Source organism: Melanerpes formicivorus, unplaced genomic scaffold (genome assembly GCF_026170545.1).
Source record: "Melanerpes formicivorus ecotype bairdi unplaced genomic scaffold, bMelFor1.0.p_v2 SCAF_54, whole genome shotgun sequence".
In the NCBI taxonomy this organism is placed as follows: domain Eukaryota; kingdom Metazoa; phylum Chordata; class Aves; order Piciformes; family Picidae; genus Melanerpes; species Melanerpes formicivorus.
This window is the reverse complement of record NW_027142406.1, coordinates 976,679-1,003,310: the sequence shown is the minus strand read 5'-3', so window position 1 is coordinate 1,003,310 and position 26,632 is coordinate 976,679. Positions and strand designations below refer to the sequence as shown.

The 26,632-nt window shown below is 47.8% G+C and overlaps 1 protein-coding gene across 1 annotated transcript in view; it reads right to left on the bottom strand.

The window, feature by feature from the left end:
* The window catches only part of VWF (von Willebrand factor), a 162,380-nt gene extending 135,998 nt beyond the window's left edge, over positions 1-26,382 (bottom strand). Inside the window, 7 exon segments of the mRNA XM_068160869.1 lie at positions 2,410-2,626; positions 11,344-11,468; positions 19,579-19,787; positions 21,379-21,481; positions 22,446-22,604; positions 23,265-23,319; positions 26,247-26,382. Of these exon segments, the coding sequence (XP_068016970.1) occupies positions 2,410-2,626; positions 11,344-11,468; positions 19,579-19,787; positions 21,379-21,481; positions 22,446-22,604; positions 23,265-23,319; positions 26,247-26,252 (874 nt within the window). The 5' untranslated portion in view covers positions 26,253-26,382.
* Between the last annotated feature and the right edge of the window lie 250 nt (positions 26,383-26,632).

Below are 26,632 nucleotides of genomic sequence, written 5' to 3'. Positions count from 1 at the left end.
TTCTCTTCTGCAGACTGAACAGCCCCAACTCCTTCAGTCTGTCCTCACAGGAGAGGTGCTCCAGCCCTCTGCTCATCCTCCTGGCCCTTCTCTGGACACGTTCCAGCACCTCCACATCCCTCTTGTAATAGGGGCTCCAGAACTGGACACAGTACTCCAGGTGGGGTCTCACCAGGGCTGAATAGAGGGGGAGGATCACCTCCCTCGACCTGCTGGCCACACTTCTCCTGATGCAGCCCAGGATCTGATTGGCTTTGCGGGCTGCAAGTGCACACTGAGAGCTCATGTTGAGCTTTTTCACAGCTTTGGTTAGAGACAGACCTAGCAAAACCAGGTTCTGTAGCTTGCACCCTGAGCAAGGAGACATGTTTTCATCAGATTCCTTTTTAGAAGTCCCAGGTTGAGAGAGTTGGGGTTGTTAAGCCTGGAGAAGAGAAGGCTCCAGGAAGACCTTAGGGCAGCCTCCCAGTACCTGAGGAAGGCTGCCAAAAAAGCCAGAAAGGGACTTTTCACAAGGGCTTGTAGTGATAGGACAAGAGGAAATGGATTTAAGTTGAGAAGAGCAGATTTAGATGGGATATTAGGAAGAAATTCTTTACAGTGAGGGTGGGAACACACTGGAACAGATGTCCCTTCCCTGGCAGTTTAAGTTCAGGCTGGATGAGGCCTTGAGCAGCCTGGTCCAGTGGACCCTCCCATGGCAGGGGGGTTGGAACTAGGTGATAGTTAATGTCCCTTCCAACCTAAACCATTCTACAAATCTATGAATCCCTCGAACAAGTGCTTGGCACTAACCATAACCTGAAGGCAGAGTTTTCTTCTGTGATGCCCTAAGGTAGCATCTTTTTTACCAGGGGAAAAATACTGTCAGTACCAATCATCCAGTTATCCCATGAAATCAATTTACAGAGACATGCTGGGAAAATGATCCTTCCTGCGCAACATAAACACAGGAGAAAAAATCATTGAGGTAATGACATTAGGTGATTGATTTACTCATTTCTGTGGTCATGTATTTCACTGGGGTTCTCCAGTGGAGCTAGAAGTGCATAGCAGTGCTGGCTGCAAACATGACCTTTCCTCTATAAACACAGCCCATGTGAGTCCAGCTATGCACTTCCTTGTTACAAAACCTCAGCAGAGATGCAATCAGGACCTCTGACCTCAGCAACCTTGGGCTAATAAAGGCAGCATTTCAAGGTGCAATCAGCATCTGTAGCCTACACATCCTGAGGCTTAAGAAAATCAACAGGGATTCTTATTTGTAGAATGGTTTAGGTTGGAAAGGACCTTCAAGATCACCCAGTTCCAACCCCCCTGACACAGGCAGGGACACCTTCCACCAGAAGAGGTTGCTCAAGGCCTCACCCAAGCTGGCCTCGAACACCTCCAGGGAGGATGCATCCACAGCCTCCCTGGGCAACCTGTGCCAGTGTCTCACCACCCTCACTGGAAAGAATTTCTTCCTACTCTTCAGTCTAAATCTGCCCTCCTCAAGCTTCAATCCATTCCTTCTCATCCTATTACTACAAGCCCTTGTCAAATGTCCCTTCCTGGCTTTCTTGCACTGGAAGGCTGCTCTAAGGTCTCCTCAGAGCCTTCCTTTCTCCATGCTGAATGACTCAACTCCCTCAGCTTGCCCCCATAGTGGAGGTTCTCCAGCGCTCTGATCATGTCTGTGACCTCCTCTGACCATGCTCCAGCAGCTCCATGCCCCTCTTATGCTGGGGACATCAGAATCGGAAGCAGTACTGCAGGTAGGGTCTCAGCAGAGCAGAGGGGCAGAATCCCCTCCCTGTTCTGATGCTCTCCCTGCTTTGGATGCAGCCCAGCACACAGCTGCCTTCTGGGCTGCCAGCAACCATTGCTGGCTCATGGGGAGTTTGTCACCAACTGACAGCTCCAAGTCCTTCTCCTCCAGACTGCTCTTGATTTTAATTTCCATGTAATTGTTTCAGGTAAATAAAGATGAAGCCATTGTCTTTATGAGAAAATGTCAAGGGGAGTCTGTCATGAGGATGCTGACTTGGGAGTGAAGGCTGGATAACCCAGAACATCTCAGCCATATGTGAAGTAGCTCCTGAACACTCTGTCTATTCCTTTATGTATCAATTAATTCTTCACTGGCTTCATAAATCATGGTGAGAGAGCTGTAACAGCTCAGGCTGTTCCTCATACATGCTTCAAACAATCCTGCCTTAGGGATAACTTGGAGAAAAAGGTAGGTGATGAACAGCTGAAAGGGGGAGCAAATAAAGGCCCTTCAGAAAAATCAAAGTGAGAGACACTTCAGATTGTAATCAGCATCCTAAAAGTGCAGTAGTTGCTCTTAGCTACAGAACAGAGAGCTACCAGACAGCTGTGATCTCATGTGGGATAAGGAACTTAGGAATAAATCTGTCAGCTTACTGCATGAGCTCTCTTCAGGCCACCCATCCAGAATCACTCCTTCATGAGCACAGCTCCTTGCATAGTCAAGGAACACTGGGCAATGACAGTCCATGTGCTGTCTACAGGAGCAGACATCTCTCTCACACAGCTCGATGTATGGCTCTGGATCAACTCGATGGTGGCACCGGGAGAAGGTCAAAGATGTTCTTAGCAGCTGGCAGGTTTCCATGACACCCTGCACAACAAGTGAAGAACAAAGGGAGAGTGAGAAAAGGGCACAAAATGAGTTACTGTAAGTCTCAGGAAGAAGGGAGAAAACCCAGATTCTTTTTCCAAACACAGTCAACACTGTTGTTAAATAGCATCATAGTCTGGGCAACCTGACTTAGTTGAGGATGTCCCTGCTTACTGTAGAGGGGGCTGGATTATGATAGAATCATAGAATTGTCAGGGTTGGAAGGGACCTCAAGGATCAGCCACTTCCAACCCCTCTGCCATGGGCAGGGACACCTCACACTAGATCAGGTTGCCCAGAGACACATCCAGCCTGGCCTTAAAGTCATCCAGGGATAAAAGGTAACCAATATATAGAACAGCATTCCATGCCAAATCCAAACACAAACCTGCCAGGAGCAACCCTTAGGGTTCAATATTCTGATGTTGCAACACTATCTCACTCCCTCTTTGCTAATTCAGGAAAAACCTGATGCTGAATACATGAGTTTTCCTCACATCTCTTTTTGCTGGGTCTTCTAGTCTGCCTCCCCACACACTGTATCATCCATTAGAATTATCAGGGTTGGAAGGGACCTCAAGGATCAGCCAGTTCCAAATCCCTGCCATGGGCAGGGACACCTCACACTACAGCAGGTTGCTCACAGCCATATCCAGCCTGGCTGTAAAAACCTCCAGGGATGAGGCTTCCACCACCTCCCTGGGCAACCTGTGCCAGTGTCTCACCACCCTCATGGGGAAGAACTTCTTCCTAACATCCAATCTCAATCTACCCATTTCTAGTTTTGTTCCATTCTTCCCTAGTCCTATCCCTCCCTGACATCCTCAAAAGTCCCTCCCCAGCTTTCTTGTAGCCCCCTTCAGATACTGGAAGGCCACAATTAGGTCTCCTTGGGGCCTTCTCTTCTCCAGACTGAACAGCCCCAACTCCCTCAGTCTGTCCTCATAGGAGAACTTCTCCAGCCTTTTGATCATCCTTGTGGCTTGAAACACCCTCGTGGCACAAAACACCGCTAGTATGAAGCTCCATTTTATAAGAACAAGCATATTAAAGTACCTCTGTGTAGGTATCTGTGTGGTAAATAAATGTCTGTAGCTCACTGCTGACTCCTGACTATTATACTATTTAACTACATGAGACACTGCAACAGGTCAACCAGGGAGGTGGTGGAAGCCTCATCCCTGGAGGTTTTTAAGGCCAGGCTGGATGTGGCTCTGAGCAATCTGATGTAGTGTGAGGTGTCCCTGCCCATGGCAGGGAGGTTGGGTCTAGATGATCCTTGAGGTCCCTTCCAACCCTAACAATTCTATGATTCTATGCAGAAACACATCAGTTAGCAAATGGAGGGAAGCACAGAACTGTATCCTACGCAGGTGTGGTGGGTTGAAGTTATCCCCCAATGTAAAATTGCCAGACCAACTCAGTTGGAAAGCAAATGAAGCTGTATTTACAAGCACCACTACAATCTAGAAATATGGAATCAAATTAATATGTCCAAAATATACAATGTTTACATATATTTACAATTTATAAACACAAGAACCCCCCTGGACAAAACCAGGGGGTTACCAACAGCTTCCCCCTCACTGCCCCCTTCTGCCCTGTACAAAGTACAAGAGAGACAAGGAGAGAGCTGCTGTTAGTACTTAACCGCAACTAAGAACACAGCCAAGGTCATCAAGCCAGCAGAAGCACCAGGGAGCATTTTCTAGAGCTAAGGAACTGAAAAGAGAATTAATTTGCACAACTAACCTCGTGTTATTTTTCAGACCACTAGGATTATTTGAACCTTATTGTTATTTTCCTCTTTCCATCCATTGGCAAGAGGGGATTGGATGCCCATGGTCTAGTCGTGAGGTCAGTGGCGAGAGGTTGGACTCCATGATCTTGGAGGTCTCTTCCAACCTTGGTGACTCTGTGATACTCTGATATTTACATTCTGCTACTTTTCTGCTCAATATGTGGAAAGTTTCCCGAGGCACAGCCTAAAACTGCCACACCAGGGAAGACCAGACAGTGTCTGGAATAGCAGGAAAACAGAGAGATCAGAAAGAGGAGACATTTACAGCTGAGGTAGTTAAGAAGAAGAAAGAAAGAAATAGTGACCAGACCCACTTTTAGGTAATGAGTGAAAGATCAATCTGACTCAAATTCAGGGAATCAAATGTGTCTCCCACTTTCTGGCCCCGTGTTCCTGTCGCTCCTGCTGGCTTGCCCAATGCACAACAGCTCGATTTAACTCAGATAAAAGGCAGAAGAAAAACCAAAACATAGCAAATAAAAACCCAGGGAAGAAAAGCAATTTGTTCTGCTCTTGTTCTGTCAGCACAATAGCAGCTTAGTGTAAGGGGAGGACTGCACGGTGAGATGGAGGCAGGGTGCCAAAACCTCTCCTTTCAGACAGCAGCAAGCCAAGATGAAACTTGGCTCCACAGGAAACAAAACCTAAGGAATTCTCCCCCTGTACTCAACACTGGTTAAGCCACACCTTGAGTCCTGTGTCTATTTCTGGGCCCCTCAGCTTTAGAAGGATATTAAGAGACTTGAACGTGTTCAGAGAAGGGCAACGAGGCTGGGGAGAGGGCTCAAGCACAAGCCCTACAAGGAGAGGCTGAGGGAGCTGGGATTGTTTAGCCTGGAGAAGAGGAGGCTCAGGGGTGACCTTATTGCTCTCTACAACTCCCTGAAGGGAGGCTGTAGCCAGGTGGGGGTTGGTCTCTTCTCACAGGCAAGCAGCACCAGAACAAGAGGACACAGTCTCAAGCTGCACTAGGGAAAGTTTAGGCTTGAGGTGAGGAGAAAGTTCTTCCCAGAGAGAGTTGTTAGCCATTGGAATGTGCTGCCCAGGGAGGTCGTGGAGTCACCGTGTGGGGTGAGGTGTTCAAGAGTGGTGTCTCCCAACATAAACCTTTCTGTGAATTCTTTATTTTTGTTTCTGCTTTCTTCAAAACTCAATGGTCAGGCTTAATTTGCTCCCTGGGATAGGACAAGGAGCAATGGATGTAAGCTGCAGCACAGCAGGTTCCACCTCAACACAAGGGGGAACTTCTTTACTGTGAGGGTCACAGAACACTGGAAGAGGCTCCCCAGAGAGCTTGTGGAGTCTCCTTCTCTGGAGACTTTCAAGGCCTGTCTGGATGCATTCCTCTGTGACCTGAGCTGGATTGTAGGGTCCTGCTCTGGCAGGGTGGTTGGACTGGATGATCTCTTTGGGTCCCTTCCAACCTCTGACATCCTGTGATCCTGTGAACTAAAAGTGATCTTTGTTCTTTAGTTCAGGGGACAATGCACATAGAGGGTGAGGAACACGTATTGGCAGGCTCACCCACTGCTCTAACATTCCTGCTTACGGAACAACAGTCCTGGAAGCAGCTCTACACAGATACCAAAATATCACAGAATCACAGAAACATTCAGGTTGGAACAGACCCTCAGGATCCCCAAGTCCAACCCAGAACCTTACACTACAAGGTTCACCCCTAAATCAGATCCCCAAGCACCACATCCAAACCATCTTTAAAGGCATCCAGGCTTGGGGACTCCACCACCTCCCTGGGCAGCACATTCCAATGCCTGACCACTCTTGCTGGGAAAAAAACTTTCCTAGTGTCCAGTCTAAACCTACCCAGTCACAGCTTGAGGCCATTCCCTCTTGTTCTGTCAAAACTCAACAGACCAGGAAGCAAAGCCTCAAGCTGAAACAGTACTTAAGGTACAAGTGGCTGTAAGATTGAAAGTAGCAGACCTGACCGCAGCGTCCAAAATAAAGGTGACAGTCCTGCAACTTCTCCCTTGATTTCTGCATGAGTCCTGTGTTGGTACTTTAAATGGGTTGGCAATGTCCTGGCACTCACAGCCTGTAGCAACCACAAACTTGATGACCTCCTTTCTGCCTCAGTCCCAACACAGAGCTGTAGGTGGAATTTTCTGCATTCTTTCCATTTCTGTGGCATTGCTTTCTGCTGCTGCATGAACTGCATTTGTCTGTTGCTTAACATTTGCCATTAGGGAGGTACAACCTAAAAACTAACAGCTTCACAGATTGCATTGGGTTGGAAGGGACCCTCAAAGGTCATCCTGTCCATCCCCTCTGCAGTCAGCAGGTTGGACTTGATGATCTCAAAGGTCTTCTCCAAAATGGTGAATTCTATTCTATTCTGTTCTGTGCTATGCTATGCTATGCTATGCCATGCTATTCATCTCCAACCAGAGCAGGCTGCCCAGGGCTGCATCCAGTCTGATCTAGAATGTCATCACAGACAAGGCCTCAGCCACATCCCTGGACAACCTGTTCCTGTATTTCACCACTCTCATTGTTCAGAACTTCCCCCTGATGTCCAACCTAAATCTCCCCTGCTACAGTTTCAACCCATGGTCCCTCATCCTATGGCTACAAGCCCTTCTACAAGCCCTCTCCAGTCTTCCTGTAGGTCCCCTTCAGATATTGAAGTGGAGCTCTAAGGTCTCCCCAGGGCCACCTTCTCCCCAGGCTAAACAGCCCCAACTCTCTCAGCCTGTCCTCACAGCGGGGGTTCTGCAGCCCTTAGATCATCTTTGTGGCCCTCCTCTGGACCCTCTCCAGCAGTCCTATGTCCTTTTTATGCTGGGGCAGCAGAACCGGAGGCAATGCTGCAGGTAGGGTCTCAGCAGAGCAGAGGGGCAGAATCCCCTCCCTGTTCTGCTGCTCTCCCTGCTTTGGAAGCAGCCCAGCACACAGCTGCCTTCTGGGCTGCCAGCAACCATTGCTGGCTCATGGGGAGTTTGTCACCTACTGACACTCCCATGTCCTTCTCCTCCAGACTGCTCTGCAGCCACTCCTCACCCAGCCTGGATTTCTGCTGGGGCTTGCCCGACCCAGGTGCAGGACCTTGCATTTGGCCTTGTTGAACTTCATGAGGTTGCATCTTGCAAAGAAGTCAGAGATCTTCTGTCCAAGGATGCTATTAGGGGATACAGAGAGGGCAAAGAAAACCACAGATCTACCCTGCGTGGTGGGGGGAGAGAAGGGATGCACTGAACCAAAGCTGTTGTTTCCCTCACCTAGCAGCTGACTGCCCGGCAGGGAAGGAGGCTGAGAGATGGAGGAGATTTACATTCCTGAAGCTGAAGCAAACAAACAAAGCAGACCATTAAGCAGCTCTGCATTCTTCAGGGGGACTGGTTTGGCTGGATTTCTATTAATAGCATTGTGCTTATTCTAGCACAGTGAATACATTAAGCCAACTTCAAATGCTGTGAGATCATGAGCTCACGTGAGGCAGAAGATAATTTCACCTAGTTTGTGAGAGAGCAAATATTATCCCACAAACCCACTAATTTTTAACACAATCTGTATAAAACTCACAACTGGTGCAGCCTGCCCATCAGACAGGCAGGGCTTCACCCTGCATGCCACTCCCTGACCTCAGCTGCAGTGCTGACATTTTTTTAAGCCTTAAACTTGGCTGAACAAGATAAAATTCATAGAATAGAATAGAATCATAGAATCAATAAGGTTGGAAGAGACCTCAAAGATCATCAAGTCCAACGTGTCACCCAACACCTCATGCCTACTAAACCATGACACAAAGTGCCACATCCAATCCCCTCTTGAGCACCTCTAGGGATGGTGACTCCATCACCTCCCTGGGCAGCACATTCTAAAGACTAACAACTCTCTCTGGGAAGAACTTTCTCCTCACCTCAAGCCTAAACTTGCCCTGGCACAGCTTGAGACTGTGTCCTCTTGTTCTGGTGCTGCTTGCCTGGGAGAAGAGACCAACCCCCACCTGGCTACAGCCTCCCTTCAGGTACTTGTAGAGAGCAATTAGGTCTCCCCTGAGCCTCCTCTTCTCCAGGCTAAACAACCCCAGCTCCCTCAGCCTCTCCTCACAGGGCTGTGCTTCAGACCTCTCCCAGCCTTATTGCCCTTCTCTGGACACATTCAAGAGTCTCAATGTCCTTCTTAATTCCTAATTAATTCCTTCAGGCACAACCAGTTGCAACAACTAGCCCTGCTCTAGAATTGCATCTGAGTTTAAAACATAGTCCTGTCCCTCAGAAAACATCTCAGCCAGGCTGAAACTCCTCATGTTTAGGTCACACCCTTGGTATCATGCATCATTACTTAGGTCAGGTGTTCAATCTGTCCTGGCCCTGACAGAAGCCTTCTGCACACATTGACTCAGCTCTAAGGAGGCAACATGGAGAACGGCAGGAGATTGAACACATCCAAGTGCCAGGTTCTGCACATTGGCCACAACAACCCCAGGCAGTGCTACAGGCTGGGGTCAGAGTGGCTGAGAGCAGCCAGGCAGAGAGGGACCTGGGGGGACTGGTTGATGGTAGGCTGAACATGAGCCTGCAGTGTGCCCAGGTGGCCAAGAAGGCCAATGGCATCCTGGCCTGCATCAGGAACAGTGTGGCCAGCAGGAGCAGGGAAGTCATTGTGCCCCTGGACTCAGCACTGGTTAGGCCACACCTTGAGTCCTGTGTCCAGTTCTGGGCTCCTCAGGTTAGAAAATGTGTTGAGTTGCTGGAAGGTGTCCAGAGAAGGGCAACAAAGCTGGGGAGGGGTTTGGAGCACAGCCTGTGAGGAGAGGCTGAGGGAGCTGGGGTTGCTTAGCCTGGAGAAGAGGAGGCTCAGGGGTGACCTTATTGCTCTCTACAACTACCTGAGGGGAGGTTGTGGACAAGCAGAGGTTGGTCTCTTCTCTCAGGCAACCAGCACCAGAACAAGAGGACACAGTCTCAAGCTGCACCAGGGGAGGTTTAAGCTGGAGGTTAGGTAGAAGTTCTACACAGAGAGAGTGATTGCCTATTAGAATGTGCTGCCCAGGGAGGAGGTGGAGTCACCATCACTGGAGGTGTTTAGGAGGAGACTTGACAGGGTGCTTGGTTGCATGGTTTAGTTGATTAGGTGGTGTTGGATGATAGGTTGGACACAATGATCTTGAAGGTCTCTTCCAACCTGTTCTGTTCTGTTCTGTTCTGTTCTGTTCTATTCTATTCTATTCTATTCTATTCTATTCTATTCTATTCCCAACCTGAAATCACTGTTGTGTTTCCTCATCCATGTTTGTTGGCTGCTGATTGAAGCTGCAAGGCTAAGGAGCACAACCATGCTTTACTGAACTTCAGAACATGACTAATGCAAGCATCCCCACCCAAAATCTTAGTGCAGATTTAGATTGGATGTGAGAAACAAGTTGTTTACTATGAGAGTGGTGGAACACTGGAACAGGTTGCCCAGAGAGGTGGTTGAGGCTCCATCCCTGGAGATATTCAACATCAGGGCCAACAGGGCTCTGAGCAACCTGCTCTAGTGGAGGATGTCCCTGCTGGCTGCAGGAGGAGTTGGGCTAGCTGACCTTTGGAGGTCCCTTCCAACACAAACCATTCTATGCTTCTATTAAAAAAAAAAAATGAGCTGTTGGTTTCTTTCTCTGTGTAATGTTTGGGTGTTGGGGTTTGAAGGGGAGAGGGCAGTGGGAAGGGAATGTGTGTAATGCAGTTTTTAAAAGAATGGAAACAGGCAGGGTGCAGTAGGAAGAGAAAAAATTGCTAGTGAGCAACTATTCCTTTCTTAACACTGTGTGTAAGACAAACAACAGTCATGACAAGTGGCCTCCAAGGCTGCTTTGTTACAGCACCAGGCAGCCCAGGGTAGAAATCCTCCTGCTAGCACCAGCCAGCATCTGCAGAGAGGGCACACTTACCAGCTCAGGAACTGCAAGCATCCAGCTGTATACTGCATCCAGCCCCACTCTGGCTCACCCAGAGGCCAGGAGTGCCCAAAGACAGCTCAGGGATTTGCTGTGCAAGTGCCACTTCCACCTTCTGCCTGAACCTGATCCTCTTGTGCCACAGCAGGGACCTACATATGGCCACTATCAGCCCCATGGTTAACTCCTGCCAGGCTGGACGAGGAGCTGCACACCTTGTTCCAGTGCAGCAGCAAGACCATAGAATCACCAGGTTGGAAAAGACCTCAGAGGTCATCAAGTCCAACCTGTTACGCAATACCTAACACCTCATGACAACTAAACCATGGCTTCAAGTGCCACATCCAATCCTTTTTTGAATGACTCCACCACCTCCCTGGGCAGCACATTCCAATGGCCAATTACTCTTTCTGGGAAGAACTTTCTCCTCACCTCCAGCCTAAACTTCCCTGGCACAGCTTCAGACTGTGTCCTCTTGTTCTGGTGCTGCTTGCCTGGGAGAAGAGACCAACCCCCACCTGGCTACAACCTCCCTTCAGGTTGTTGTAGACAGCAAGAAGGTCTCCCCTGAGCCTCCTCTTCTCCCGGCTAAGCAACCCCAGCTCCCTCAGCCTCTCCTCACAGCGCTTGTGATCCAGATCTCTCCCCAGCCTCATTGACCCTCTCTGGACACGTTAAAGTCTCTCAATGTCCTCCTTAAATTGAGGAGCCAGAACTGGACACAGTCCTCAAGGTATGTCCTCACCAGTGCTGAGTACATGGGCACAATGACTTTCCTGCTTCTGCTAGCCACACTACCAATGCCCCATGTAGCCACCTTCAGAGCACTCTGCACCTTAGATACCCAAAATGGGTCCCTCCTAGGCCTCACAGCCTAACCATTTGCTGAGGGAAGGCCACATTAGCTACAGGCACAGACTCAAGGAAGTGTTTGTGCTCCTCTGCCAAAGGACAGGCAAAGTGCCTTCAGGTAGGGGAGGACCAAAAGCAGAAGGGTTCTCTCTTGCCACCAACCTTCTCTGCAATGTCAGATGAAATGTTGCAGGTGTTGCTTGGAGTCTGCACTCTCTTACACCGCTTGTTCTCACTGTGCAAAGCCCAGGAGTTTGCAAAATCATAGCTGTTTGCCACAAGGCTCCCTGAGAAGGAAGAAGAGAAGCACAGAGGGGAGGTTTAGGGGGCTGAGCAACAAGTGGGTTTCATTGGCTACTCTCAGTGCCATAGTCTACTGAAAGATCCTTCTAAAAATTAAGACTGCTGTATCAAATGAATTTCTATCCCAGGTAGACTCACTCTAGAAAAGGCACTTCCAGTCATTTGGACTGACTCTTGCAAAGGACTTGTCTGAGCTCAAGGACAGACTAAAGCCTGTAGAAGGGAGCTCCCAGCACTTTCCATGCATGCATGAGCATAGGAGTTACTGGCTGGTCAGCTTTAATCTGCAGAAGTCTAAGCATGCCTACACATTTTCCTACTGTTTAAAAGCTGTCAATAAAACATATAGAATCATGGAATCACAGAATGGTTTAGGCTGGAAGGGACCTTAAAAGTCATCTAGTTCCAATCCCCCTGCCATGGGCAGGGACACCTTACATTAGACAGGGTTGTTCAAGGCTCTCTCCAGCCTGGCCTTGAACACCTGCAGGGAGAGAGCATCCACAGCCTCACTAGACAACCTGTTCCAGAGACTCACCAAGACATTTGAGAGGGAGAGAATACAATAAAAATAATAAATACATAGATAAATAAATAAAGCTGTTCTCTCTAAACAAAGTGTGATCATTCCTGATCCAAACCAGCCTTGATTTTTCTCTTATCTGAAACTACATCTTGTGTGCAAAGAAATTTAAATACCATAATTGCTTAAGCCCATGATATTTTTGTGTAAGATCATGGAATGGTTTGGGTTGGATGGGAACGCCAAAGCTCATCTAGTCCAACCCCCTTCCATTCAGCAGGGGTGTCCTCCACTAGATCAGGTTTCTCAGACCCCTGTCCAGCCTCACCTTGAAAATCTCCAGGGATGGGACCTCAACTACCTCTTGGGGCACCCTGTTGCTGTCCTCCACCACCCTCATGCTACAGAACTTGCTCCTCACATCCAATCTCAATCTGCTCTTCTCTCATTTCAAACCATTGTCCCTCATCCTGTCACTGCAGGCCTTTGCGAACAGTCCCTCTGCAGTCTTCTTGGAGCCCCCTTCAGCTACTGGAAGGCTGCTCTTAGGTCTCCTTGGAGCCTTCTCTTCTCCAGGTTGAACAACCCCAGCTCCCTCAGCTTGTCCTTGTAGGGTGCCCTGAAGCATGCTCCTCTGTCCCAACACAAGCAGCTCCTGGCCCAGGCATGGGATGCTTTGCACCCACTTTGCATGAGAGCAAAACCAATGATGTGTATGGCTGCCTCTTGCTGGGAGGTGCAAACCAACTCTCTGCTTCTCTTGCTCCATCCTTCTGAGATAGGGGATCCTCCCAGAAAGGGAATGTTCCCTCCTCCTTCTCTCATCTCCCATGGCCTGGCTGATTCAAGGCTTAGCTCTGCTACAACATAATTAATTTCATGACACCCTCAGTTCTGCAACTCTGACTTTTAAAACCTTGCTGCATGTGAGAGGATCATTTCCCACTGTTAACACCTTCCTAGGACTTTGTGCAGACAGAGACTGTTGAAATATGACCCTAACTGTGTCTGAAAAATAGAAATGCTTCCCAAGCACATCTACATATCCCAAAAATATGATAAATCATTATTCATCTATATGCATACATAACAAAAATTAATGTAGCCACCGGCTGTACATTGAGTAGAAACACAAAGAGCATAACTGAACAATCGAACAGGTCTGGAATAGAATAGAAGTAACCAGGTTGGAAAAGACCTCAGAGATCATCAAGTCCAACCTATCACCCAACACCATCTCATCAACTAAACCATGGCACCAAGTGCCACGTCCAATCCCCTCTTGAACACCTCCAGGGATGGTGACTGCACCACCTCCCTGGGCAGCACATTCCAATGCATAACAACTCTCTCTATGAAGAACTTTCTCCTCAAAACTAGAAAAACTAGTGAAATTTAGTCTAGTAAGAATGGAGGTGCCAAATTAAATACATCTCCTTTTATTTGCACTAACAGGAGATGGGCTTCACTCCAAGGTAGTGTTCCTCTGGCTCTGAATACATGTCCATGATGATCTTCCCACTGGCAAGGACCAGCAGATCCTCACTTACCCACAAGTCAAGTCTTGAAGGTTGGGACAAGTTCCAGCCCTGTAATATTGGTCACCTCTTTTTTCATTTTAGAATAGAATAGAATAGAATAGAATAGAATAGAATAGAATAGAATAGAACAGAATAGAATAGAATAGAATAGAATAGAATAGAATAGAATAGAATAGAATAGAATAGAATAGAATAGAATAGAATAGAATAGCGCAAACCAGACCAGACCAGGTTGGAAGAGCCCTTTGAGATCATCGAGTCCAACCTATCACCCAACACCATCTCATCAACTAAACCATGGCACCAAGTGCCTCATCCAGTCTGCTCTTTCTGTGAAGAACTTCCTAACATCCAGCCTAAACGTCCCCTGGCACAGCTTGAGACTGTGTCTTCTTGTTCTGGTGCTGATTGCCTAAGACAAGAGACCAGCCCCCACCTGGCTACAACCTCCCTTCAGGTAGTTGTAGACAGCAAGAAGGTCTCCCCTGAGCCTCCTCTTCTCCAGGCTAAGCAACCCCAGCTCCCTCAGCCTCTCCTCACAGGGCTGTGCTCCAGACCTCTCCCCAGCCTCATTGTCCTTCTCTGGACACGTTCTCTGCCCTTCTCTCTGCCCTTCATGGACTCTGGTTCAAGAGTCTCAATATCTTCTTAAATTGAGGGGCCCAGGACTGGACACAGTACTCAAAGTGTGGCCTAACCAGTGCTGAGTCCAGGGGCAGAATGACTTCCCTGCTCCTGCTGGCCACTCTATTCCTGGTCCAGGCCAGGATGTCATTGGCCTTCAATGTGCACTGATAGCCCAGAAGGCCTATTATATCCTGGGTTGCTTCAAAAGCAGGGTGGCCAGCAGAAGGAGAGAGGGGATTCTACCACTTTGCTCTGATGAGTTCTCAGCTGCAGTGATGTATCCAGCTCCAGAGCCCTCAACACAGGAAGGACATGAACCTGATGGAGCAGGGCCAGAGGAGGGCCATGAAAACGATCACTACCCTTTGTATGTCATCATCCAATCAATTCCTCATTCACTGCACAGCCCACCCAGCTGGAGCAGGCTCAGAACACATCAAGCATCTACCCCAAGTTAGTCATGGGTATTGTTTTATCATTAATGTCTTTGTAATTTTAGATACAGATTCCCAGAACCTGCCAGCGCCAAGAAAAGCAAAACGGGATGCTGGATTCATTTGGGTTGACCTTTCTTTGAGAGGGGAAACAGAGGGGAAACAGAGGAGAGACAGAGAGGAAACAGAGGAGAGACAGAGAAGAAACAGAGGGGAAACACAGGAGAAACAGTGGATGGGCTGGGTTGGAAGGGACCTCCAAAGGTCATCTAGTCCAACCATGAGCATGTCACACACACAAATGACAAAATGCCAGATTAACCTCCCTGTGTTGGACTTGAAGGAGCTCTTTGGCACAAATAAATGGTAATGATGACCTAGACATCCAATCCCCCCTCACCCATCACAGCAGTTCCCCTGTGAGGAAGTTCTCTCATATGAGTACTTATCAAAGACTGAAGCTATGGGCACACAAATAAGCTCCATGAGCTTCTGCTGCAGCCTCTCTGACTAGGGAGAAATCCCCTTACAATTTCTGCAAGCTCAGAGCATGATCATGGGCTACACTTCTTGATAACTTGCTCAAACGCTCATGCTCTGAGATTTGAGGACCCAGATGCCCATGTTGTGCCAGATATCCTCTGTGGGATTATGTAAATCATGGCTGCTGGCCTGTGCTGTGGATCTCCAGCTGTAAAATACTCATGACACTCAAATGGCATGGGCTGAAGGCTGTCAAACAGGTATCTGAGCACCTAGAGAGGAGTCAGTTTCATGTTTCTGATATGAGTATAGACTATCAACCAGCTAGAAGTGGCTGATGATGAGGAGAGGCAAAACCTGTTCAATTACCAAGTCTTGGAAGCATTCACAGGTTCGCTGTAAAGGCAAGAAAAGCAGAGGAGAAATTAACTCCTTCCTTAGGATCTAGGGGAAAATCAGACCCACAAACAAAACCCCCTGGAAAGCTTCCAATAGCTTTATTTTTTTATGTTTTAGTTATGCTTAAAGTGTGAGAACAAGCTCTCCAGGGGCAGCTGGCTTGTTTTCCGTGCCCAGTCCAATGAACAACCAGACGTGTACAATGTAATCATTCCTGTTTATAAGTCTGGACAGGACACAAACACTTCTCTGCAGGATAAAGCAGTTTAGAAAACAACTATGTCAATGGGAGTGACTCAGCACAACATCCTCTGGCTGAAGGACAGGGTGTCTGCAACTCTGAAACCTGCTGGGGAGAATTAATTTGGGATGAAGTAAAAGAGCCTGAAGATGCTACCTACAATGCTGACTCCTACCAGTGTTATTTTGCTACAATATCTCACCTTCAGTCCTAACTTAGACCTCCAGGACCTCAATAACTAAGCTTCAAACCACATACAGGGCCAGGTCTGATTAATATCTTAATATCCCTGGGCTGCCCAGGGAGGTGCTGGAGTCACCATCCCTGGAGGTGTTCAAGAGGGGATTGGACGTGGTAATTGGTGCCATGGTCTAGTCATGAGGTCTGTGGTTACAGGTTGGACTCAATGATCTTTGAGGTCTCTTCCAACCTTGGTGATTCTGTGATTCTGTGTGATTAATGATTTGGGTGAGGGGATTGAAGGTACCATCAGTGACACTAAACTGAGAGGGATTGTTGAGCTGCTTGAGGGTAGGAAGGGGCTGCAGAGGGATCAGGACAGATTAAATCCATGGTCTGAGGTTAACACAACGAGGCTTAACAAGACCAAGTGCTGGGTGCTGCACTGTGGATGGAATGGAATGGAATGGAATGGAATGGAATGGAATGGAATGGAATGGAATGGAATGGAATGGAATGGAATGGAATGGAATGGAATTAAACAGGTTGGAAAAGACCTTTGAGATCATCAAGTCCAACCTACCATCCAACACCACCTAATCAACTAAACCATGGCACCAAGTGCCTCATGCAGTCCTTTTTTGAACACCTCCAGTGATGGTGACTCCACCACCTCCCTGGGCAGCACATTCCAATGCCCAATCTCTCTTTCTGGGAAGAATTTCTTCCTAACATCCAGCCTAAACCTCCCCTGGCACAGCCTGAGACTGTGTCCTCTTGTTCTGGTGCTGCTTGCCTGGGAGAAGAGACCAACCCCCACCTGGCTACAACCTCCCTCCAGGGAGTTGCAGACAGCAAGAAGGTCTCCCCTGAGCCTCCCCATCTCCAGGCTAAGTAACCCCAGCTCCCTCAACCTCTCCTCATAGAGCTTGTGCTCCAGACCTCTCACCAGCTTTGTTGCCCTTTGGTCACAATGCCACACAACACTACAGGCATGGGGCAGAGTGGCTGGAAAGCAGCCTGGTGGAAAAGGATCTGAGGGTGCTGGTGGACAGCTGAGAATGAGCCAGCAGTGTGCCCAGCTGGCCAAGAAGGCCAAGGGCATCCTGGTCTGTAACAAAAGCAGTTGTTCATTCTACAGAGGATAAAGGTTCAAGGAGACCTAAGAGCAGCCTGCCAGTACCTGAAGGGGACCTACAAGAAGGATGCAGAGGGACTGCTTGCAAAGGTCTGCAGTGGCAGGATGAAAGGCAATGGTTTGAAATGAGAGAAGAGCAGATTTAGATTGGATGTGAGCAACAAGTTCTTTAGCATGAGCGTGGTGGAATACTGGAACAGATTGCCCAGGGAGGGATTTGAGGCCCCATCCCTGGAGATATTCAAGGTGAGGCTGGACAAGGTTTTGGGCAACCTGATGTGGAGGAGGATGTCCCTGCTGACTGCAGGGGGGTCGGACTGGATGAGCTTTGGGGGTCCCTTCCAACCCAAACCATTCTACGATTCTATGACCTTTCTTCCTTTGTCTCTGACTCAGCTCTGCATAGTGCTCCCAAGAGGTTTCCAGATAAGAGCCTACAATCTCAGAAGCATTAGGTCATTGTCTTTTTTCTTTGCTCTCTGTGCTTCTATTCCACACTCTTCTGAAGCCCAGAGATCTTATTGTAGTTATTATCAATACAAACCCAGCCCAGAAATGTATCTAATGCATTAAAACTGAGAGCCCCAACTGGTAAATCAAAGCACGCCCACAAGCGAACAGGAAACAGTGGAGACATCAACAGCAGAGCCCAGTCTGCAGCAAATTGAAGGTAATCTTTTGGTACCCTCAGACTGCCAAGTCACTGCAGCAAGCTCACATCCTGGGTTGGGCTGACCTTTACAAGATCTAATCAGGCTAAAATGAGAGCAAATAAACTACAGCTAGAAAAAAACAAACCTACCTGCTTCTTCATGAGCTACATAGAACTTTCATTTGAGGAACATTTACCTCTCCCAGCCATTTTCTCTTGCTTCTCACCTGGAAGTTACTTTCAACAGTTTATAAATAAATAAATAAATAAATAAATAAATAAATAAGGCTTTTTAAAGGTCTGAATCAAATGAAAGCTGGGGTTGCTTAGCCTGGAGAAGAGGAGGCTCAGGGGAGACCTTCTTGCTGTCTACAACTACCTGAAGGGAGGCTGTAGCCAGGTGGGGCTTGGTGTCTTCTCCCAGGCAAGCAGCACCAGAACAAGATGACACAGTCTCAATCTGTGCCAGGGAAGTTTAGGCTTGAAGTGAGGAGAAATTTCTTCACAGAAAGAGTTGTTAGCCATTGCAATGTGCTGCCCAGGGAGGTGGTGGAGTCACATGGAGGCCATGAAGATGATCAGAGGGCTGCAGAACCTCCCCTCTGAGTTGGGGCTGTTCAGCTTGGAGAAGACTCCAGGGAGATCTTAAAGCACCTTTCCAGTACCTGAAGGGGTCTACAAGAAAGGCAGGAAGGGACTTTTGACAAGGGCTTGTAGTGACAGGATGATAGGAATTGGGTTGAAGCTCGAGGGCAGATTTAGTCTGAGACAGAGACAGTGGAACAGGTTGCCCAGGGCGATTGTGATTGCCTACTCCCTGGAGGTGTTCAAGGCCAGGTTGGATGAGGTCTTGAGCAGCCTGGGCTAGTGGAAGGTGTCCCAGCCTATGGCAGGGAGGCTGGAACTAGATGCTCTTGAAGGTCCCTTCCAACCTAAACCATTCTATGAATCTATGAATTAAAAGGTAACCAATATATAGAACAGCATTCCATGCCAAATCCAAACACAAACCTGCCAGGAGCAACCCTTAGGGTTCAATATTCTGCTGTTGCAACACTATCTCACTCCCTCTTCACTAATTCAGGAAAAACCTGATGCTGAATACATGAGTTTTCCTCACATCTCTTTTTGCTGGGTCTTCTAGTCTGTCTCCCCACACACTGTATCATCCATTAGAATTATCAGGGTTGGAAGGGATCTCAAGGATCAGCCACTTCCAAATCCCTGCCATGGGCAGGGACACCTCACACTACAGCAGGTTGCTCACAGCCACATCCAGCCTGGCCTTACAAACCTCCAGGGATGAGGCTTCCACCACCTCCCTGGGCAACCTGTGCCAGTGCCTCACCACCCTCATGGGGAAGAACTTCTTCCTAACATCCAATCTCAATCTACCCATTTCTAGTTTTGTTCCATTCCCCCCAGTCCTATCACTCCCTGACACCCTCAAAAGTCCCTCCCCAGCTTTCTTGTAGCCCCCTTCAGATACTGGAAGGCCACAATTAGGTCTCCTCAGAGCCTTCTCTTCTGCAGACTGAACAGCCCCAACTCCCTCAGTCTGTCCTCATAGGAGAGGTCCTCATTGTTTAGCCTGGAGCTTTCTCTTTGTATTTCAAGATTCAAGGTTATTAAAACTGTTCAATTTTAGCTACTGCTTTTTTGCTCAGGAATGAAATGTGGCAGCAATTCCCCTTTCAGGAGAGAGGAAGATGAAAGAACTTAGCCAAACAGCTTTTTTATTGTGGATCAAGAGAAGGGATCTGACAGGTTTTGTAGAGACCTTTTGCTGAAGCAGCAAAATCTGTTGAATGACCCAGCAGGCAAAGCATGCTGAGGGTACCTTAAAATCCATCCCATCAGTGAGTTGCAGCCTTACCTTCCTGAGTTCTGAAGTCATCTTCAGCAAACTGATTGAAGTTGCCACACAAGCCACAGGTCTTATTGTAGTGTTTCTCTTGAAAGAGGATCTGAATATTGCCACTGGTGTCAATCTTCACCATAAAGCCATGCTCAGTGCTGGATATTTTATAATAACCTGCTTCCTTCTCTATAAATATGCCATTGGAGGCAAAAGGTATGGAAACCCTGGGAAGAGGGGAAAATGGGGAGAATTTCTCAGAATATGGCACAAACACACACAAAAAAAATGAAAATTGCTGTCCTAGTTTGAACTTCCAGGGCAAAAGCCTGCTGGACAGGATGTATATTATCCCCACTCCTTCTTCCCCCACAGGGAAAAGATAGGCAGGGGAAGGTAAAAGGAATAAATAAAAACTCTTGCACAGAACTGGAAGCTAATAAAAGTCTCTCTTGAACTGGGGAGCCCAAAGCTGGGCACAATATTCCAGGTGTGGTCTCATCAGGGCAGAGTAGAGGGGGAGAAGAACCTCCCTAGCCCTGCTGGCCACACTTTTCTTGATGCACTCCAGGATATCATTGGCTCTCTTGGCCACAAGGGCACATTGCTGTCCCATGCAGAACTTGCTGTCTACCAGGACTCCAAGGTCTTTCTCCATGAAGCTGCTCTCCAGCAGGGCAGCCCCTAAGCTGTCCTGCCTCCTAAATAGAGGATATGCAGGAAAGGGAGAGGAGTAACATGCAACCAGCACCAGAGCAAGAGGACACAGTCTCAAGCTGTGCCAGGGGAAGTTTAGGCTCGAGATGAGGAGAAAGTTCTTCCCAGAAGAGTAATTGGCCATTGGGATGTGCTGCCCAGGGAGGTGGTGGAGTCATCATGCCTGGAGGTGTTCAAAAAAGGATTGGATGTGGCACTTGGAGCCATGATTTAGTTGTCAGAAGATGTTAGGTATTAGGTAATAGGCTGGACTTGATCTCTGAGGTCTTTTCCAACCTGGTTCTATGATTCTATAATCCAGTTTTCCACCCTGTGATGGTTTTGAGACTAGCTGCCTTTAAGAACCATGAAATTACAGACCTCCAGGTGGTCCAGAGTGTCCAGGAAGTGAACAGGGAAGTGTATTTCATTCCCACAAGTCCTGCATCCCTACAAAACTGACTGCAGAGTCAGATTTCTGCCCTTTCATCTCTCTCTCTGCTCCTGGGAGGACACACAGGCTGTTTTCTCTTGTTGGGGAGACCCGGTGTCAGCCTTGGCAATGATAGGTTGGACTCGATGATCTCAGAGGTCTCTTCCAACCTGGTTAATTCTATTCTATTCTATTCTATTCTATTCTATTCTATTCTATTCTATTCTATTCTATTCTATTCTAATGCTGCCAGCTAGGCCTGGAGTTGCCTAACTGGGACCTGGAGCTGCCGAGTCAAATTTTATCTGCGTCACAATGGTTTGGTGTGCAGGGCAGAGAAGCCTGGTAGGGGAAGAGACATGAAGTCCTGGGTTTGTTGCCCTGGTTTAAAAGGCAGTTTGTGTGAAGTTTGGCTTAGTGAGCTTCTGTGTTAAGCCCAGACTATGGGTTTACTGTATTTTATATGCTTTGTACTGCTTTGTGTAGGTGCAAATAGCATTTCCATTCAAACTTCCCAATTCTATTAATCCTTTGTGTGAGCATTTTTATTTTACCCCTGTTGGAAGAGGCAAAAGAGCATCTGCCTTGCTTTAAGACACACCCTGGGATCCACTAGCCAACCCTCAACCTGTAACAGTTGTGGTTTGGGGATTTCATTTTCCTGCTGGAATGCTTATTCCCACAGATACCTTTTGTCTTCCTGCATCACCTTTCCATCTAGAGAAAAGCGAAGGTTGAAATATTCTCCAAGGTACACAGAGAAACCAATCTTCTCCCCGTCCTGGTAGTCACCTGGAGAAATGAGACACAAGCAAATGTTGATATTTCTGGGATTCAGGAGGACAACTGGCAAATGCACCTGACAGAGTTGGGAGCACACCATCTACCATTTTCAAGAGGCATCTGTTTCATCACATCATAGTGGTTTAATATCAAAGGGCCAGGTAGCACCAGGAGGAGTGTTGGCATCAGCCACTGGCAGGTGCATGAACTGACACTTGAATGCATCCAGAGAAGGGCAACAAGACTGGGGAGAGGTCTTGAGCACAACTGCATGTTAGGAAGAAATTCTTCCCAGAAAGAGAGAGAGATTGGCCATTGGAATGTGCTGCCCAGGGAGGTGGTGGAGTGACCATCACTGGAGGTGTTTAGGAAGAGACTGGCTGGGGTGCTTGGTGCCATGGTTTAGCTGATTAGATGGTGTTGGGTGATAGGTTGGACTCTATGATCTCAAAGGTCTCTTCCAACCTGGTTAATTCTGTATTCTGTATGTAACAAGCCCTATGAGGAGAGGTTGAGGGAGCTGGGGTTGCTTAGCCTGGAGAAGAGGAGGCTCAGGGGAGACCTTCTTGCTCTCTACAACTACCTGTAGGGAGGTTGTAGCCAGGTGGGGGTTGATCTCTTCACCCAGGCAACCAGCACCAGAACAAGAGGACACAGTCTCAAGCTGTGCCAGGGGAAGTTTAGGCTGGAGGTGAGGAGAAAGTTCTTCCCAGAAATAGAGATTGGCCATTGAGATGTGTTGCCCAGGGAGGTGGTGGAGTCCCATACTTGGAAGTGTTCAAGAGGGGATTGGACATGGCAAATGAAGCCATGGTTTAGTATTCATGAGGTGTTAGGTATTAGGTAATAGGTTGGACTTGACGATCTCTGAGGTCTTTTCCAACCTGGTTGTTTCTGTGATTCTGAGAGACCCAACCATGTCCCCACAACATTGGGCATTTGTGTTACTTCTTGGCACCCTGATCAGACTCACCTAAGAGGGTGAAGGAGCGCTTGTGACAGTCACCAGCAAGGAGGTAACTGCAGTCCCCAGCAAAGCTGTAGAAAGAGCCATCAAAAGTTTTGATGTGGTCAGTCCCAAAAAGGCTGCAACGGGAAGCTGCTGACTCCTGAAGCAAAGAACTCGATGACCCTGGGTATCGAAAGACAACGTCACTGGCCATGTAAAACCCTTTTGTAGTGCAGAAAAGCATCTACTGGAGAGCAGAGCAGAGGAGAGGGACCTGGGGCTCCTGGTGGGTTGGAGTCACTGTTCCTGGAGGTGTTCAAAAATAGATTGGACGTGGCACTTGGTGCCATGGTTTAGTAGTTATGAGGTGTTGGGTGACAGGTTGGACTTGATGATCTTTGAGGTCTTTTCCAGCCTTATTGATTTTATGATTCTAAGGATGACCATGAGCCAGCAGTGTGCTCTTGTGGCCAAGAAGGCCAGTGAAATCCTGGGGGGTGTTAGAAGGGCTGTGGTCGAGAGATGTTCTCTTCCCCACTCTACTCTGCCCTGGTGAGGCCACATCTGGAATATTGTGTCCAGTCCTGGGCTCCTTAATTCAAGAAGGACCTCAAGGAACTTCTTGAAATAGTGCAGCACAAAGCCACAAAGCTGCTGAAGGCAGTGGAACATCTCCCAGCTGAGGACAGGCTGAGGGACCTGGGGCTCTTTAGCTTGGAACAGAGGAGCCTGAGGGGTGACCTCATTCCTGTTGATAAAGATGTGCAGGGTGGGAGAGAAATCTCCAAAGAAAGAGTGAGAGTGCATTGTAATGTCTGGATAGCAGAAAACAACAATTCCTACCTGACACTCCTGTGGCCAGCAGCACATCTGTTAGCAGCACCACCAAGAAGAGCATCTGTCACATATCAGAAAGGAAGAGATTAGAATATTCTCTATTTGCAGCTTTCAGTCTGCTTCAAAACAACTATTTTCTGTTCTTTCCTCATAAAAAGGATTTTTTTTTGTTTATCATAGAATCAGTAAGGTTGGAAAAGACCTCATAGATCATCAAGTCCAACCTGTCACCCAACACCCCATGACTGCTAAACCATGGCTTGAAGTGTCATGTCCAATCCCTTTTTGACCATCTCCAGGGACAGTGACTCCTGGGCAGCACATTCCAATGGCCAATCTCTCTTTCTATGAAGAACTTCTTCCTAACATCCAGCCTAAACCTCCCCTGGCACAGCTTGAGACTGTGTCTTCTTGTTCTGGTGCTGATTGCCTAAGACAAGAGACCAGCACCCAGCTGGCTACAACCTCCCTTCAGGGAGTTGGAGAGAGCAAGAAGGTCTCCCCTGAGCCTCCTCTTCTCCAGGCTAAGCAACCCCAGCTCCCTCAGCCTCTTCTCACAGGGCTGTGCTCCAAACCCCTCCCCAGCTTTGTTGCCCTTCTCTGGACACATTCCAGCAACTCAACATCTTGCTTAAACTGAAGAGCCCAGAACTGGACACAGTACTCAAGATGTGGCCTAACCAGTGCTGAGCACAGGGCACAATGACCTCCCTTCTCCTGCTGGCCACACTATTCCTGATGCAGGCCAGGATGCCACTGGCCTTCTTGGCCACCTGGACACACTGCAGGCTCATGTTCAGCCTACTATCATCTGGCCTGACAGGAAGAAGCACACAAGGCTGGATCAGCATCATCCTTATAATCCACTGAGTTCAGGGATGCTGGACCTTCTCATTTAAACTATACTCTTACCCTGAAAGGTTGGACTAGATGATCTTTGAGATCCCTTCCAACCTAGTGTTCTATGAATCTATGATGACAAACCTGTGGCTCTGAGCAATCTGATCTATCATGAGGGGTCCCTGCCTATGGCAGAGGGGTTGGAACTAGATGATTTGGAACTAGATGATCCTTGAGGTCCCTTCCAACCTCAACAATTCTATGATTCTATAATACAAGCAGCAAGAAGGATTTAAACCATTGCAGTTTGGAGACTTAGGGTGAAAATTTCCATTCACCAAAAGCAGTTTCCTGCTTTCTGCCACTGAAACATCAGCCTCTGTTTTCCATACATCAATAAAACACCTCCTGTACTGCCAAGCCTTGACAAAGAATAACAATAGGATATGAGTGTCGTGCAGATGGTGAACAGATGAGTTCTGCAGAAAAATGCTGCCAGTAAATGGATGAAAGCTATAGGGAGCTCCATCTAAGTGAGACGGGCTGCCTGAGGAGGTGGTGGAGTCACCATCACTGGAAGTGCTCAGGAGGAGACTGGATAGGGTGCTTGGTTGCATGGTTTAGTTGATTAGGTGGTGTTGGATGATAGGTTGGACGCGATGATCTTGAAGGTCTCTTCCAACCTGGTTTATTCTATATTATTCTATATTATATTATCTCTAATCTCATATAGGCAACTATAAAGGCTTAAATAACATAGAATTATCAGGGTTGGAAGGGACTTCAAGGATCAGCCAGTTCCAAATCCCTGCCATGGGCAGGGAACCTCACACTACAGCAGGTTGCTCACAGCCACATCCAGCCTGGTTGTAAAAACCTCCAGGGATGAGGCTTCCACCACCTCCCTGGGCAACCTGTGCCAGTGTCTCACCACCCTCATGGGGAAGAACTTCTTCCTAATATCCAATCTCAATCTACCCATTTCTGTTTTTTTTCCATTCCCCCTAGTACTATCATTACCTGACCATAAATATACCGTTCTTAAGCTACTAATGACAGGAGACCTGGCACTAAGCCATCAAAGAAGTCTCCAACTGAAGTCCAGAATCCATTCTGCCAAGAAATTCAGGCACACACTCCTGATGGATGCCCATTACCTAGGTCCCTTTCACAGCCACACAAATAAATACCAATTTCTGCCTCATTTACAAAAGATTCAGAGAGAAAGACTTGTTGTAAAGCTGTCCAGGCTGAAAATGCTCATCTGACACAAAGCTAAGATAGGTAAGAAATGGCAAGGCATGGGGAGGCAACTGCAAAGTAATGGTAAAGAAACGAGTAGGCATGGTCCTCAGGTTGCACCCTTGCTAGTGTATTTTCAGTGCATGCCCTGTGGAACTACCTGAAGGGAGGTTGTAGCCAGGTGGGGGTTTGTCTCTTCTCCCAGGTAACCAGCACCAGAACAAGAGGACACAGTCTCAAACTGCACCAGGGGAAGTTTAGGCTGGAGGTGAGGAGAAAGGTCTTCACAGAGAGAGTTATTGGCCATTGGAATGTGCTGCCCAGCAGCACAATATCATCCTTCACACCCTTGCCCACACCTAACTTGGGTCACATCTAGACTGACATCAAAACTAAGCTTTTCTCCTCTTTCTTCTGCAGGAACAAAAGCTCCTATACAAGTCTATGGCCTCTGAGAAATGAAGCATCCTACTTCTCCTCTTGAACAATAGCATTTCAAATTGAATGTGCTGCCCAGGGAGGTGGTGGAGTCACCATCCCTGGAGGTGTTCAAGAGGGGATTAGATGTGGCACTTGGTGCCATGGGTTAGTAGTCATGAGGTGTTGGGTGACAGGTTGGACTTGATAATCTTTGAGGTCTTTTCCATCCTTATTGATTCTATGGTTCTATGTGATCACATCAGGTCTCACTTTTCTCTGTTGAGTCTTACAAAGCATGCAAAGACAAGACAAGATGCAAACACTCTTGTTTTTCATTCCCCTTCCACCACCCAGTTGCAGACTTGAAGTTGTCCCCCCTCCAGTTCTGACAGAGCAGGTGCCACCAATAAATTAGATTACAACCAAATGAGACCTGCCAGTATATAACCCTCCATCATTTTATGGCTTATTTAGGAATGGATGTACCTTCATGTGTGCAGGATTCCTTCTGCATACGACCGAGAAGCTCCTCCAGTGGCTACCTATAGCCTCCACCACACCATGATTCCCGAGTTCCTTCAGGAGACAGCACTGGACTGGCTCTGCTCTGAAATTCCTTGTTTTTCTGCAAGCCAGGAACTCTTGGTCATTTAAAAGGGAAGAGCAAGAGCAAACGTCACATCCCTCTGGCTCTCCAAGACAATAGATCAAATTGCTATCGTGGAAATCAGTGCCTTCAATTGCCAGAAAGTCACAATGAGGGGAAATAGTTTTTAGAGACTTACATGACAGATAAGCCTTTGGAATACATTTTGCATGTGGATGTGTGACAGCTCTCACTGATTGAGCCACTGGGCAGCACATTCAATTTG